At 36.4% G+C, this 17,312-nt stretch overlaps 2 protein-coding genes across 3 annotated transcripts; one reads left to right on the top strand and one right to left on the bottom strand.

The window, feature by feature from the left end:
- The first annotated feature begins 1,243 nt into the window (after positions 1-1,243).
- Positions 1,244-6,066, top strand: LOC115963907 (H/ACA ribonucleoprotein complex non-core subunit NAF1). 2 transcript variants are annotated; one of them, XM_031083141.1, is made up of 4 exons: positions 1,244-1,544; positions 1,901-2,833; positions 3,654-3,731; positions 4,711-6,066. In XM_031083141.1, the coding sequence occupies exons 2-4, from the start codon at positions 1,901-1,903 to the stop codon at positions 5,836-5,838; spliced, it is 2,139 nt and encodes a 712-aa protein (XP_030939001.1). In that variant the 5' UTR covers positions 1,244-1,544; the 3' UTR covers positions 5,839-6,066. The 2 variants fall into 2 exon arrangements, with proteins under 2 accessions (XP_030939001.1, XP_030939002.1); XM_031083142.1 differs by lacking the exon at positions 1,244-1,544 and having other exon boundaries at positions 1,553-2,833.
- A 2,622-nt stretch (positions 6,067-8,688) lies between these two features.
- LOC115963547 (protein ULTRAPETALA 1-like) lies at positions 8,689-14,339 on the bottom strand. Its single transcript, XM_031082587.1, has 3 exons — positions 13,562-14,339; positions 11,700-12,024; positions 8,689-9,100 (listed from the first exon to the last, which is right to left on the bottom strand). Exons 1-3 carry the CDS (start codon positions 13,773-13,775, stop codon positions 8,926-8,928), a joined length of 714 nt encoding a protein of 237 aa, XP_030938447.1. The 5' UTR covers positions 13,776-14,339; the 3' UTR covers positions 8,689-8,925.
- Between the last annotated feature and the right edge of the window lie 2,973 nt (positions 14,340-17,312).

Genomic DNA, 17,312 nt, shown 5'->3' with positions numbered 1-17,312 from the left:
CTTGCAAGGAAAAATCAATGGCTGCCCACAACAATTTTAGAGAATGTTATCATTGAACTGACCTACAGCTGCAAGCTTTTGGTCGTATGGAAATTTCACATGTTAAAGAGAGCTAGGAAATAATGTTGATTAGCCCAACACATTGTTAGGTAGAGGATAACCCTGCATGTATTGAGAATGTACTAGCACTTGGTGCAGAACCTTTATTGTGTTGAATGAAATTTCATAATTTCACAATAAAATAAAATAAAAATAAAGTAACCCGTAAAAGGAGTATTTTTGTGCATTTTTTTTGAAAACTAGTGTTTTTAATTTTGTGCATGGAATAGAACTTAATTGGTGTTGTAATATCCGACATAGTATTAAATGTTCCATTAGACCGTGCCTTATAAAAAGGTAAGATTTGCGATTTACTCGTAGAACATGTGCTTAGAAATTTTGTGTTCAAAAAATACAATTTCAGTTATAATTTGGAAATCATGAAGTGATGAAACTACTATTTGTAATAATTCATCTCTTTATTTACCTTGCAATACTATGAAAAATGCCAAAAGTACAAACTATTTTATCAGTTTTTTTTATTATTATAAATTATTAATGTGGTGAGTAGTTATTAATAAGTAAAAAAGTGATATTAATAATGAAGCCAAATGAAAACCAATTTTATATAAAAATAGTATTTACCATGTCATTTATTGTCGTTTGAAAATTGGATCCCATTAGGAAAATTTTTATCGGAAATTGAAAATTCTTTTCTCGATAAAAAATTTCTTAAAATAGTTTACTAACATATGTCTTAAGGGCATAATTAACCGAAACATCTCCAACTGTGTCATACGTACTTAGTACCCAAAATCTTCAAAAACTCTAGCCCCCAACTCACTAGGGTTTAAGTGTTAATACTGACACCAAAACAAAACAAAACCTCTGCTCCATTTTTATCATCAGCTAGCACCAAAACCCATCAAACAAAGGTCTTTCTTTGATAGAATTTCAAATTCTACAACACACCTATATTTTCTTACCCAAACACACGTTGATTGCTTGTATTTTTTCTTTGGTTGTAGATGGTTGGGTTTATCTATAATACCCAGAAATTTTAAGGTCTAGCAATTCTTATCTTATAAATATGTATTTTGTTTCGAGAATTATGTTGAGAGGGATTAAATTTATATTTAAAAAGATAGGGGTATTTTGGTAATTGGGTTTGGAACTAGATAAAACCCTAAACCCTGATCACTTTCCCCTTAGTAGCCGTAACTCCCTCCCCGTTTTAGTTTTGCCCTTACTTTGATCTCTCTCTCTTTCTCTCTGGGTTTTACGCTACGTCTCTGAAAGTCTGAACCCCCGAAGAGAAAATTGGACCACGCCGCCACAGCTACATTCTCTGCCATTCGATTTCTTCGGGTGACTCAAACTGAAACTAGCCTTTTTGTCCTGGAGTTTCAGCTCTATGCCTTGCTCCCTTTCCGACCCTCTGCTCTTACTTCCCTATTCAGAATTGAGAAAGGTTGCATCTACGGTCTTGGTTTGCCTAAGTCTAGGTAATCACCCTAGCCTTTTTTTCCATTCTAAGACTTTCTTAACTAATACTGTACACATCGACTTTTATTTATGCGTTTGAGGGGATAAATTTGGAGTATAACGTTTTAATTTTTATGGGGTTTGATATATTGTGTTATTATTGGGTTCAATGCATGTATTGGGTTGGGAATGGTTTAGGTGAATCTCTTGATAATAGAAGAGCTTAGGCTAAATGGATAAAAAAAATTACTAATGTGAAGGGATGAGGGTTTGGACTAAAAAAATTATCATTATAGTTGGGTTCGGGGCGTGACAGTGTTGGACAGACACCAAAACTCCATTTTCTGATTACTTTTTATTTGTTCTTTGGTTATAGATGGTTGGGTTTATCTCTGAACCCACTACTGAAAACCTCGACCCAGTTCAAAAGCTCAAGAATTCAAACCACCCAGTTGATCCTTCAGATCAAAAAGCCACTGATTTCTCCTTCTCTGATTCATTCCCTGATTTTGATTCCATTAAGGATTGGTTTGAGGATATACCTGTACCTGGTATGGCTGATATAGGTCTGTTTGAGTTTGGGGCTTCTGAGAAGCCCATTGAGCCGAGGGCTGATGGGTCTAATTCTGGAGTGAAAGTGAAGGTGGAGGAGATGGAGACTGAAAATTTTGGTGATGGGTCTGAGCCAAAAGTTGCTGAGGTGAAGGTGGAGGAGTGGGAAAAGTTGGGGAAATTTAGTAAATGCATTGAGGAAGAGATGGGGAGGGTTAGTTTGGATGTTGAGCCTGGGAATTTGGGTCTTGATGGTGGTGGTGGAAATGGGGTGAAGAGTGAGGTGGTAAGTGATGGGAATGAGAGTGGAAGTTCGGTTCCAAGTAGTGAAAGTTCGGAGTCTGAGAGTGATTCATCTTCGTCGGAGGAGGGGGCTTCGAGTAGCGATAGTAGTGATGATGAGGAGGAAAAGGAGGGGGGTCTAAAGGAAGTGAAGGTGGAGGCGGCGACTTCGAGTAGTGATAGTAGTGATGATGAGGAGGAGGAAGAGGAGGGTCTAAAGGAAGTGAAGGTGGAGGCGATGGATGGTGCTGATGAGGCCGGTGAAGTTGAAGAAGGTGAGATAAGGGATGCTGATGGGCAGGAGATAGTTGGTGGGACTGAAGATGATGATGACAAGGAGGTGAAAGAGGAGGAGGAGGAGGAAATTGATGAAGATGATGGAAAGCTGATGGCTAGTTTTAGCGATTTTGAAGAGGATGAAGATGATGAAGGTGCTGCTCCAAAGGGACCCATTAGATCAAAGCATGAGCTTGAGGTATGCAAATGTCACTTTGGTTTTGTGTGTCTGAAAATTTACTCTCTAATTGTCTCATTTGCATTCTTTGTAGCTTGAGGAATAAATTTGAGTATTTCTTGCATTCTTCATGGTAAAATCTTGCATATTTGATTGGATAATGGCCCTAAATGCTTTGATAGATGTTGCTGTTGCAGGTTAGGATAGATTTTGATTTCTGTCTTTTATTCCCCCTTCTAGGACAATTGGTTTGGGTGTCTATTGCAGCAATTTAATCATATCCTGCTCCTGAAATTTATGAGTGTAAATTTGAATTGGCCGATTTAGAGTGGCCATAGGAGCTTATTATTTTAAACATTATGTGCATTAGTACATCGCTAAGCAACAATTAGTTAATTTTTTAAACAGGTAGTCTAAAAAATTATAAGCATCTTCATTCTCAAAGGGGAAGTAAAATTTAATGATCAACCAAGTATGCTGAAACTGAAAATGGTTAAATGACAAGCTTAAACAATCCAAACTAGAGTTCTAATATGAAGGACTAGTTGTTCTTAGGCTATTTAAATGTTGGATGTCAGTTACCCTGGGGTAATTGACCTGTTAAAATTAACCTTTAAACCACATGATTCATGAAAATTGAACAAAGTGCAACATCTCTATTTTCTAATTTCATTTAACTTGTGATACCCGCACAAGAAACACGCCCATGCTTTTTGTTCCTTTCTATTTCAAAATATGGTTTCTAATGAGGATTACTTGCTTATTTATTCCATTGATGATGCTAAGTTTTGGTTCCTTTAAAGTGATATCACAGCCTGCAATAAATTGTATTGAATTGCAGGTCCTCCCTCCTGTTCCTCCGGTGAATGAGACCCTGCAGCCACATCATCAGATGCTTCCTGTGGGAGTTGTCTTATCGGTGAGTTCATGGAAAACAATAAGCATATCACCCTATTATTTTTATTATTTTGATTGGTTCATGACCTTTTTAAGTATTGATAACCACTCCAACTGTATACTGACCTGACATTGTGTGAGGCCAAAGTTTAAAACATTTTCATGTTTGATCATTGAGCTCAAAAACCTCTTCCTATTGAGCATCGATTGGCCTGTTTAGAGTAGGGGTGGCTAGAATCGACCTATCATTCTAAACCCTGATTTTGTCAACACACTTTCCACAAGCAATGGCTTTTTAGGAATTCTCTCTCTGCAATGCTATCATAGGCTCATAGCCAATATAACACATTGATCTAGTCAACAAGTTATTGTGGTTGAAACAATTTCAAGTTTTTAAGAAATTAGAGTCCCATGGTCTACGACTTGACTATTAGTGGATTAAAATTTATATATTATTATTTGTTTTCTATTTCTATTTTTACTGGATAATGGAAACATGCATATATCCTATATTCCTATTCATTGGCTGGAATAAGAAGTATAGCGGTATCACAACTGGCCTGTAGGCCTTGCTTATATATTGGTAGTTGACACTTGACGGTAAGTTGAACAGGTATAGGGCTGATGATAATGCCTAGCTATGTGCCTGTGGTTTATACATTGATCAATTGTGGTTTGTTGGTTTCTTGGCAATGCATTCCCATCAGTTTAATGAAAGCGATAAACAACTAATTCACGGAAAATAATACATGCCTCCAGTGGGTTACAGTGGGTCACTAACCCACTACCACACCCTCCACCCTGTTCTTACAGTAGTTGCTGGAGCTCATTGGCCCAAGAATTTGATCTTAACTATTACGGCAGAACCATATATTTTGACATAAACTCTGTTGGTCAGTTGAATGTTGTAGCTTTAGGAGCTGGATAACCCCTTAAGCAACTTTAAATTGATTTCAAAGCAGTGTTGGCTAGATCAGTTTGATGATATTTACTACTTGCAGATTCTTGGTGCCCAAGTCATTGTCGAGGGAGTTGAGAAGCACAACCCTATTAGTGAGGGTTCAATCCTCTGGGTAACTGAAAGCAGATCTCCATTGGGGTTTGTGGATGAAATATTTGGACCTGTCAAAAATCCATACTATAAGATAAGATACAATTCAGAAAGTGAAGTCCCATCTGGGATCCATGAGGGCTCTTTGATCTCTTTTGTTCCAGAGTTTGCGAATCATGTGCTCAATGACAAGAGTCTTTACCAGAAAGGGTATGATGCATCTGGTGCAAATGACGAGGAGATGTCAGATGAGGCAGAGTTTTCAGATGATGAAAAAGAGGCTGAGTACAAAAGAATGCAAAAAATGACAAAGAGGGGCACACAAGACGAGAATTTTGGAAACAAGAAAAACAATAGAAGGAAGGTCAGAAATAAGGATGGGCCCTGGAAAAATACTCAACCTTCACCCCAGAAACCCCAGAACCTACCATCTAATCAAAGTCAGCATAATTTCTCACCATCTGCAGCCTTTTTTGATCATGGTTCGTCCTCATCTTCCATAGGACAGGGTTTTGTTATTGGCAATGGTTTTATTCCACCATTTCCACCAACAGCGCAGACCATTGGTTTTAACACACCTTCAAATGGAGTTTGGGCAAATGGGATGGCATATCAGCCACCACAGGGTGCAGTCTTTCCTAATGGATTTCCAGGTAATGGTGTGCCTTGGTTCTCTCAGAATCCTCATCAACATCCGTGTCAAATGCCTATGCCAAACAGAATGCCATTTCAACAGCATTTTGATCCTAGTCAGACACATCCTACTGCTAATTTACCAGGAGTTGGACCCACATATGCACAAGGGCTCATGGTTCAAAATGACTTCAATCAAAGGGCATTTGGGATGGGTTTACAGGGCCAACTTACTCACCCATCAATGAATGTGGGAGAACCAGGAATTTCGTCCAATGGGTTACAAGTCCAACAAAACTCTATGCAGCAATCTGTTTTTGCTCCTGGTAATGTTGAAGCTGCCCAACAATTTAATGCAGGTGCATCTTCTGGTCGTGGAAGGAAACCATATTGTCGAGGGGGTGGTCGTTTTGCAGGTGGGAGAGCTCGGCAGCAATCCAAGTGATGGCTTTTGTGTGCCCCGATGCATTAAAACTTGTGGAATTTGACTTATAATAGGCTATGGCCAATGCAATTTTGGAATCGCTTTGTTCATATCTGTTTAATATATGCAAATGAGTGTTCAAAAAATAATTCCCTTGCAGATTCTTATGTTGGTATTGTAACAGAGGCAGCCTAGTTTTGTTTTTTATTTTTTATTTTTGTGTAATGGAAAATGAAAATTCACTCATTAGGTGAACAGTTCACCCTTAGAAAGTGTACCATACAGAAAAGGTGGAACCTCAACCCAATATTCATAGCCCTTTTGCATATCTTGCTAATCCATGACACCCTCATTTTTTTCCCTAGGCCCATAAGCAAAAACAACAGTGTAATTTGAGTGTAATGCAGTGGCCTGAGCTCTAGCCAAATCAGTAATATGCCCAACTCTAGATTGAACTTGTTTCTCTGCTTGTAAAGCTTTTATGGTCCCCAAGGAATCACCCCTCAATAACATCAAAAGGACAGCATGAGACGGTTATACCCCAAGCTGCTGCAATTGCTCTAGCTTCCGTACTCTCTTGTCATCTCGGTTTAAAACACCTACTCTAATTTTCTGTATCTCTTCAAGAGCAGCCCCATCTGTAATTAACTTGAAACCAACATGCTTGTGGAGGAGCCCAACGAGCAGGTGGATTTTGACTTTAAAGCAGTAGGTACCTGTTGTGCCTGTTCGTAGTCATGCATATAGGCCATAGAACATCAATATGCTTGATTGCTTGTCAAGCCCTCTTCCTCTCCTGTCCGAGACAAAGACCATAGAAACTCAACAGCTGAGCCCATTTAAACATTACAAATCAAATTCGCTCAGCATTAATATACATTACAAATCAAATTCGCTCAGCATTAATATATATATATATATATATATATTCCTATCATGATTATTTCACTGCCTGGTTCAAATTCATGTTTCATCAGAATGAAAATATGACTCATTCATGGTTTGTTAATTTTGACAAGGATTTCAATTCCAATTTGCCTCTTTTGGTTCATAAGATGGTGAACCCAGTTTGGCTCTACTCTTGAAATATTCCTAGAATAATTAGTGGGTTCTTTCAAATATTTTACAAAGCGTGTTCAAAGTTGATTCTTACGGTGCTAAATTCCCTCCTTTGCTCCATTTCATAAAAAGATATAAGGTTCTTTGAATCTTGAAATGGCAATATGATTAGGAAGGGAATGTTCTCACTCGCCGTTGGTATGTTAAGTGGTGGGATAAGTTTCCTCATATACAAGCAATTGTTAACAATGTTACCAGAGATTTCCCCTCCCCCAATATTTTACCTACTAAAACTAGATCCACAGTGCAAATAGTTGAACTAGCCAATGCACCTGCTTCTACATCTGCTACAATTTTTAAGTCCTCTACTAAGCCTAAAAAGAAAGATTCTCCTTTGAAGGAAATTCGCAAGGACCTGACACTCTATATGCCCTCCTAAAGAAACTTATCAAGGAGGAAGAAGCTGCAGCAAATCATGATTCAGAGGATGAACGGTCTTCTGAAGCATCTGTTACAAAAAAACCCATATTACCCCTATAATTAGGAACTGTTTGGTCATGATGAAGAAGATACTCCTGATTTAGCGGAAGATTGATTCTCTTATTTGTCTGGCCTGCACAACGGTCAAAATACTACAATGTTTCCCAATTATTGTACTACCCACAAATGATTATGCTTTTGAAAAAAGAAGATTCTTCATGTTTTGTCACTTTCGGCACAATTTGGACTGAAGTTCCACTCTGCTTTTTCTCATGATATATATATATATATATATTTATATATATTTCCCTCTCTTTTCTATAAGCCCTTTTTTCGTTTCTTTCATTTTCCTTCTTTTGGATTTGACTGTAAAAATTAAAATAATGATGGGGGTCAATGACTACATATGATCAGATTTCTAGTCCTGGATATCCTCAAGGAATTTTTGACAAGATCATGTGAAACATGAAAGTTCGAAATTCCTTTTTTGTGCATAAAGTGGGCCACTGACAATTTTAGGATTCATGTGATCAAATGTGAACTCATGGGAACTTAGACATACAATAGCATTCCGTGAGTCTTGACTCTCGAGTTTATATTATGCTCACATCATGATGTGCGTGAAAGAAGGGACTACACACTAGAAAATCAATATTGGGAGATCGACAAAGAGCCCACCCTATTTCTGACCAAACGAATGCTGAATCATGTTCCCATTATATATTCAAAATCAATTACTTGTGATCTTATATTGATATCACAAAAAACAAATTAGGTTTAACCAAAAAAAAAAAAAAACAAATTAGGGACTGGACACGTGGGTTATAGAACCACAATTGCTTGTTTTTTTTTAGTAAACCAGTTTCAAGGTGTATCATATTCATGTTTGTCATTTCATTGGTCAGTAGGTTGCACGCGCACACAAACTTCAATCATTTCGTTTATGATGAGCAGGATTTTAATTCCTACAGCGTTTTGAGACAATACTACCCACAAGAATGCATCTCTTGCTTGATTAAGTTGTTTCGGTACCATAGGGGGTTACACCATTAAGGATTTTGCTTGAGTTAGACAATTTGAATTGATAGTTAGGAGATAGGGGATTATATTCATTGGAAACACGAGTAGTCAGTTGAGCTACAAGGCTTTTAAAATTTTGATTTGAGATGTTACAAGTTCCCACAAGAATGCATCTCTGCAGCCAGCAGGCCATATATTATGCCATTCCATTAAATGAAATTGGAACCACTATTAACAGTAGAGCTCCTTGGGGGAAAAGTGATGGTAAATGAATTCAATAATGGAAATAAAAAACAAATATCACACATAAGAGAAATATAAATGAAGGAAATAAATTACTGAATTTGAAGTTCTGAACCAGTCAATGAGAACAGCAAATACTGATAAACCCAGGGACTGGAAATTCATGTTCAAAATAAAGAAGACAAAGACAATGGAAGCTTTTTTTTTCAAATGTGTGGGGGGGTGGCGCTTGAATGCAGCACCAATAATGGGCAGAGAACCCACACAAAGGGGAAATCATCAGGATAGCAAGGTTACTTTAGAGACTCAAGTTTTTGCATTCATCGTAAAGTCGACACAAGTCTGGCAGCTGCAATCTGAGAAACGGCAGATTTCACATCCAAAACACACACAAGAAGTGCAACCCTTGCATGTTGGAGACCGGGTGCAGCCCCTGTACACCCTGCGACTTGCTCGTTCTTCATCATCATCGCATGAAATTCTGAATTCAGAAAGCAATGTTCACATTATCTACCATCCAACTTATTTAACCAAAGATAATAAAAACAGTGTACTTGCACCCTAAAAACATTGGTGGGAATACATAGATATAAAACATACATACATAGATGTTTATTTTTGTATTAGTGTGCATGTATGGGGTGGGGGTTGCAGCACCCCTTCTTCTATCTCATAGTTTTTGTCTTTTAAAAATTAATTAATTAATTTTATAAAGAAGAAGAGTATTTAACATTTTAACTTGTCTCATACTTAAATTTAAAATATGATAATAGAAATTTTTTACTTTTTGGAATAATAGAATATTCAATTCGATCATACCCAAAAAAAAAATAAAAATCTGATTTTTTTTTTTTAATTTATATATATATATATATATATATTTTTTGTGTTCTTCTGATATAATGTTGTTGCATAACTGTTGTAGTACTATTTTATCCTCACACAATCGTGCCTTGTAGTTTATCCAATTTATTTATGTTTATACATGATAAATATATAAAATCTGCACAAAATATACATAAAATATTTGTGCACATGTATGTATTGTTCCCAAATCAACCCAAATTAGCATCCCAATCAATTCATACCACGATTCCAAGTAGAAAACCAACTAAGCCTGCCCCCACCATACCACGTTCTGGGCACAAAAGCATATGATGAGCATGAAAACACCTGGTTCCAGGTAACCATGACGCATTTAATATTAGAGAGGAAGATCAAAGCAAATGATTTGATCCAAGACCCCAATCTTGGAAAAGATGTAGGTTAGTTTTTTATGGCTTTGTTCAGTCAAGAACAGATGAACCACACTTCTACAAATTTTGAGGATTGGATTCCCCATTTTACTGCTAAGCTCCAACTTTGTGAGTAGTAAAAGTATTCATTTACCAATATCACCATTTATGTTGTCTCCTTCAAAAGCATATCCAAAAGAGGGATCTCTTGACTTGACGAAATTCGTCAAAGTCCAATTCTAATCTAATTCTGCTTAATGGAAAGTAATTAACCCTGAAGTCACCTTAGACTAATTTGATTGAAAAGAAATAATAGTCTACTTTCATGTTGAAACTATCATTAGATATAACTCTGCTTATAATAACCCCATCCTCAGTTATTTGCTGCGTCTGTGGCATTAAGCACGAGTAAAATATCCATGAGACATTTCTTTACAACTCTGCTTACCCATATGTGCACATGTTGACATTTCTATTTTCCATCTTCCATAACTTTAAAAATTTCTCCATTCAAAGTAGCCAGAAAAACTCTAGTCCTCATAGAAAATGGCATAATAAAGTCCTCTTATTAAACTCAACAAAACTAAGCCTTAATTCCAACAAATTGGGAATCACATACACTATTTCACACATGCAATAGCACCAACAGCTAGTACCCATCAACCATTGTTGCTGCTGCACATCCTCACCTTTGAAGGACACCTTAGATAGTCTTGTCCATTTCTCATTACCATGTTAGTTGAAGCTCTACAAACGGTAAATTATCATCAAAATATCACCCACCTCAAATGTTGGTTTAAAATTGAGTACACGTCTAGCAAAATATATCATTTGGAGATTCGAAGAAATGTCACCAATAGACAGACAACAAGAAATCAGCTGTAACTGATTACCAAACAATAAACAAAAAGCAAGCAGAGTTCCTGAAGCAGGTAACCATAGAGAAGCTTTTACTAAGTTCAATATAGCACCAATAGGTAAATGCTTATTGTTATGGCCTTCAACCTTTACATAGCCATGTTTCATGATGAATTGAAGTGGTTTGAAGTCCCTTAAAAGTGGAAACCCTGCTTTCCGATCACAAGGTGTGGGTAAGAGGTTGAGACCACAAAGATATTGGAAGTTCCAATTTGATTATGCAGATGCAGACATGTCCACTTTACAGCGCAAAATAAGTTTACCTTCTGTCTAAGGGAGCGTGCATGATCATCTGCATTCCATCTAGAAGACACAATGATATAAAAGGGCCAACTGATTTCTTTATCTAAATTAGGAGAACCAAAATAATAATTCTCTCCAATCATTCAATCAACCAAAATTACATTGTAAATTTCCCTTCAGGCTTCAGCTGACATACCATATAATTTAGCCTTTTAGATTTGATGGCTACTATGAGAAATCAAACAATATGGCACTATGGCAAAACTCTGAAACTAACAAGACAAGTACCCCTTAATCTATTAAGCAAACTGACATCTTCAACTATCAATTTAGGACTAATATTGCAACCATCCAGGTTACTAACAAACTATAGATGTTATTTGCTGTAACAAAGTTCAAATGCTTCCTAGGTGGAAAAGACGACTCTATGACAAACGACGCCAAATGAGTACAGACAGAGATATTGAACAGGCCACCACAGTGAATGAGCATCCAATTAAGCCGTTAGAAAAGGATTTAACTCATTGACAATTTCCAGATACCTAGAGTATAGGGGTAAAAGGATTAAAATCGCAACACATTCCTGAATGGCCAATAGCATAACATATCAAACAAACAGAACGCAACATTATTCATTCAAGAATACTAAAAGAAGAATTCATTCAATGTAAGGGGAAAACATACTTGTCATATGGCAGATCAGAACATTTCCAATTTGAATCTGCCAAAGCATCATGATGAATCCGACATTCCTCTTTTGTCCGCAGACGAAACCTTCGATCCTTGTTGCACCTAGTACAGCGAATAAACTCATCACGATGACAAGCTCGTCCATTATGAGATCTATGGGACCCATTAGCATTTTTTGATGCTTGGTTGTAGTACTTGAGCAGCACTGTCTTAAACAATGGAACCTTCTCCTCGTTAACTATGACCCACACATTATTCTTCCATTTCCTTGCTGTCTCTCTTCCAGAATGTTTCTCAAATGCAGCCGGAGTCAGCTTGTCTAGTCATTCAAATTGTCAATAAAATAATTAGATTATCATAATTAAAGGAAAGAATGAGGATAAAAATCCTGGGATTGTATCATATGGTATATGCTATAAACATCAGAAAGCAAATTGCAAGCATGAAAACATAAAGCAGGGTAAGAAGAAATAATAGGCCTGTATCCCTATCAGTTCAACACATTCAACATTCAAAACATCGTGCTGACCAAGACAAAGGCCTAAACTAACTGCCCAAGTCATCACATTTACCACATTCACAAAAGAGCCATACGATGACTAACTGTATACAGAAGAATGGTGAAAGAGTGATAGTTCCAAGTAGGTGATCCTTTCACTTCTGAGCATTGGAGTAGAAGAAAATAACAATGCTCAACTGCAAGACAAGTCAAAGATAAACAGAAGAAATCTCCCCCTAATCGACCTAAGTTTCTTTCAGAAGGAGATAAGAAACCATATATTGAGTCAACCCCTAAACATACACTTTTGATGTTAGAACATCCAGATGTCTCAAGTTCTCATCCAACTCAGTCATCAACCCAAGTTCAAAGTGCTATCTTTCGAGAATCAAGTTTGGCATATTACAAAGAATTCTTGCAATAATCCTCTCCCGAAGTTTCTAGGAGCTGATCAGACATGCTCTGCTATGGCAAGCCTCTGATATCAACAATTGTGTAAAGTAGGAATGCAACACCATCTTAATTCTGATATCTCACCAACTGTAAGACTTAAACCTTCAATCTAGATACCTGCATCATAAAAATGAAAAGACATGCAGACCAAGAGATGCATAATCCAAACTTGTCAAACCGTACGCATGCTTGCTCATCAGAATTCAAGTTCAGAGTCTGAGAGTTGCCTGGAGAGGATAATAGCCTAAGAACAAACCGATCATCATAGCATCACCCCCAGATATGCCAATGTCAAAAATGACAAACAAAATTCACCAACCAGGTTCGTCTTTACATTCCAACAGAACGAAGAAGAAGAAAATATAGAGAAAACGCATAAAATATATAGCCAATGCTACATCATCCCACAAGGCCACTCTGTCAAACACAAAGAACAGAACTTGGAGGTCAAAAACCAATCTTTGTTTACCTAAGCCTAATACATTGCTGTCATAAATATAACAACAATGTAGGTCTTATTTAAAGACTCCACCTCAAAAGACAACCACTCATATAAGCCATGTTCCAATCTAAAACCAAACCATATCAAGCCGGAAGTATATCCAACCACATAGAACTCCACCCACTCACTCAGACAAAACAACATACACATAAATTGTGTAACAGGAAAGACAATGAAAAGCTCTCCATCATCAACCTTAGACTCTGATCCCGAAGCAGATTAAAACAGAAAGTGACACACATCAACGTCAAAACCAGTTCACCACAACCTCTATCTTTCACACACAAACACACACACATAGACGCATCCAACATGCATAAAAATCAAAACCCATTTCCTGAAAATACCAAAAGAGAGATAGAGAAAGAGAAAGAGAGAGATAGAGAGAAAAAAGAGAGAGACCTTCCTGACAACCAGGGGTGCATTCACAAGTGATTTCAAGGTCACCATTTTGGAAAACCCTAAGCCTCCCAACAGCATCACCATATCTGTGACTGGTACAACCACACGTGACCTCTATATAGTTCAAACATCTCCTTACCCCACTCATCTCACTCAGCTCTTCCTCGCTAAACATCACCACCAACTCACTTTCTCTCTCTACCCCATTAGCCATTTTTCTCTCTCTATAAAGCCAAAAAAGAGAGAGACTAATAAAAATCTGTTCTTTGATAAAGATAAAAAATAAGGAAACAAATAGACACCAACCCTGAAAACCCTTCGGAGAGAAATCGAAGAAAAAGTCAAAAATAAGCGAAAAGAAATCAAAAAAAGAAAATGGGTATTTGGGTTTGTATGGTTGTAGAGAGAGATAAAAGCTCAAAAAGCTCGCATCTTGAAAGGGTTACTCCGAGAGATCTGGTGAAGAAAACGCTGAGAGCGGTAGAGAGAGAAGAAAGAGAGAGAGAGAGAGAGAGAGAGAGAGAGAGAGGGTTGGGTTGGTGATGGGGCTTTGTGTTGTGTTGTGAGGGAAATGAGCTGGCCTATGGAGAGTTGAAACAAATGTCGTGGGGTGAATGAGGTTTTTAAAGGGGTTAAAAAAAAAAAAAAAAAAAAAAAAAGGAGCGCTTGGCCTTTTGCCCTGGTGCTCTCTTCTCTTCTCTTCTAGTTCTATTACACTACTAATTGCATGATAGGACATATGAGAGAGAGAGCGGGTGAGACTTTTAAGAGAGAGAGAGAGAGCTTTGCTTTGGGGTCAGGGCCTTTGAGTTTTTATGTGGGGGAAAATCCCTCTCATGTGAAGGAGACGAGGTTGTTTCGAAAAGTGTTTTTAAGTGTGTGTTGTGTACTCTTTTTTTAAAATTTTTTTTTTTATAGTGTTTTATTTATTTTTATTTATTAATAGTACTTTTTTTTAAGGTAAACACACTGTTCTCAACTTTTCATGAATAGGGTTACTTACATTTTTTTACTACTACTAGTAAATTAGGAGTTTTTATTACGAGGTTATAGGTGTGTTCTGCATATTTTTATTTATTTAATAGCAATCCGAATATCAATATCTACTTGGTTTTTGATATCCCAAGATTTATAGTAATTAAACAAAAACTCTTTGAATTCTCTAATCACAATGATACGCATATGACTGTATTAAAGTTCCTCTTCCCAAGATATTGATAATATTAAGGTGAAGTGGAATAGATTTTTTTTTTGATAATCTGGAATAGATTTATCATAACCTGAAGTAGGGCCTAAGTATGTTTAGGATGGGGAAATGAAATGAGAGGAGAGAGGAAAACTAGGAGAATATATATATAAATTTATTGAGAAAACGACTATAAGGAGGACCATCGGACCCATCTCAATGAGGAAGAGAACATAAAAAAAAGGGTTATCCTATTTACAAAAAAGCAACCAAGGACCAATTTTTGAGTAAAAAAAAAAAAAACCTGATTTTCAATGAACAAAAATAAAAATCCCTAGAGAGTAAAGAGTTGAAAGCTTGCTTGATATTTATGGTGAACATTTTTATAGAGTTGAGGTTCATGAAGATGAGGTAAAATATAACTTCTATTATTGTAGTAATTTTTCGCTCTCTAAATGTATGACTATGAGAGTCAATGAGTTCTTACCCACTTCTCTTCTCTACTTCCCTCACATTCATTTGTTCAAATATAGTAAATAAGTTAAGTGTATGGAGGAAGACGAAGGAAGAAGCTAGTGCGTTGACAAAGTAAAAAATGATGCTTGGTGATTAATTACCGAAGAAAAAGAAGATGCTGTTGCTTGCTGGTGGTGAGAATATTACTATTTACTACTATAAAAATGTTGTGGTTTGCAATCAAAAACCAACTCACACTCGAACTTTATTTGTTTTTTGCAATTTGATTTCAACAAGTCATGAATTATGTGACTTTTTCATGTGCGGTTTGGCTGTGTTGTGTTAGGTTGAAATACCCGTATGGTGGTTAGGCATCATGTCATCATGACTCATGCATCCAAAGTCAGTGACATTTCAATAGTGGTGAAGAACACACCAACGTTCCAAATATTGCTTGCACAGTGGTAGTACAAAGCCATTTGAACAACCCTTCCATAAATAAATTTTTTTTTTGTGTGTGTTGTTATATATATTTATTATTAATATTTTATATTTTTGGGTTGTTTATATAAATTTGGAGCCAGAATTTATGGACATTTAACACCTATCACTATCTCAGCCAGTTTTTCGTATGTGCTTGCACAGATTTTTATATCAATAAAAGTTTAACCCACCTATTTTTTATTAATTATTTTGCACGAATATAAGTACAACAGAACTTGTCCTGCCTTATCAAAATTACAATTTTGTTAACATTTTAGTATTAGTTTAGGAATACGAAGTACCTCTAATAAACTTTGAGGCACATATCAAAAAAAAATAATAATAATAAACTTTGACGCAACATTAAAATAGTACTCCTACTTTATATTAAAGTTGGCGTGACGACAGGGAAACAACAGTAATTGTTCCTGTTACTATAACAAATGACCATAATTGTTTATTTCCTCTGGCAAAAAAAAAAAAAAAAAAAAAAAAAATCGATTGGGCACCATCAAATTCACCAAAACCAAGAGATGATGGATAATTATTTAAAGTGAAATCCACCGAATGATGGGTTTTTTTTTTTTTTTTAATATTGAATGATGGGTCTTAATTCTTAAAGATTTTCAATGTTAATGTTAACATTGCATGATTTTGTTGGAAAAGCATGGCAGATTGCCTTGTTTATAGAAAGTAGAAACACAGACGTGTACAAAGTTTTATGGTTTCTTTTTGGGTGCTTTACTCACTTTTCTTGGTTGTCATACAATTTTTCTTTGTAGGGTAATATGGCTTTTGTATCCCACTATTACTAATCTAGTATGCATGGCATTGTTTATTGCATTATCAACTAGTAAATGATTGCAATGTTTAGGTCTAGCACGCATTATAGCTACCTCACACTCCCTCTTCATGCTTTCTTTGCGGTTCTGAAGATATGTGCTTCCAAAAGGACCATCCAGTTCTAGGCAAACTTGCTCAGTGTGCCCTTTGAATTCCCAACAAGGTTAATTTCCTCTAGGACACAATTACTCAATCAATTGACCTTAGCAACTCACAGTATCCAGTTAGATATTACTTGGCAGTGCAAGAAAGCCAGTGGAGGCCTGCTTTCCATTTCTAATGATGATCCCTATTTGTCTATTCTTTTTGGGGTCAAGGACTCAAGGAGCATCATTCCTCAGTTGGCATTTTAACCAAGACAGGTTTTTATGCACTCCGAGAATCATATCTTCCTCATAATGCATTTGGGATTGCTTATTTTTATTGGTTTACTTTGCTTAATGTTAAAATACATTACACATATTTGATTTCGCATTGTATATGTTTTTAGCATTGCTTAGTCAACCCTTGATTAAGGGCTTGAATCAATGCATGTCAATTCTCCTTAATTCATGCATAAATTTAAAGGCTTCATTGGTTAACTATCTTGTATGTGTACACAGAGTATAGATAGATGTGGATTCCAATTAGCTCAACTGGTAAAGTTTTAAAAGGTTGAATAAGAGATCTAAAGTTCAATCATCACCTACACTAAAAATCGATTGATGTTTTGGTCTGATAATAAAAAATTATCATCAGGAGTAAAAAAAAAAAAGTATAAATAGATATTGTATATACATTTTA

Source organism: Quercus lobata, chromosome 10, assembly GCF_001633185.2.
Source record: "Quercus lobata isolate SW786 chromosome 10, ValleyOak3.0 Primary Assembly, whole genome shotgun sequence".
Lineage (NCBI taxonomy): Eukaryota > Viridiplantae > Streptophyta > Magnoliopsida > Fagales > Fagaceae > Quercus > Quercus lobata.
The sequence above is the reverse complement of the archived record's forward strand: the minus strand, read 5'-3'. Positions and strand labels throughout refer to the sequence as shown.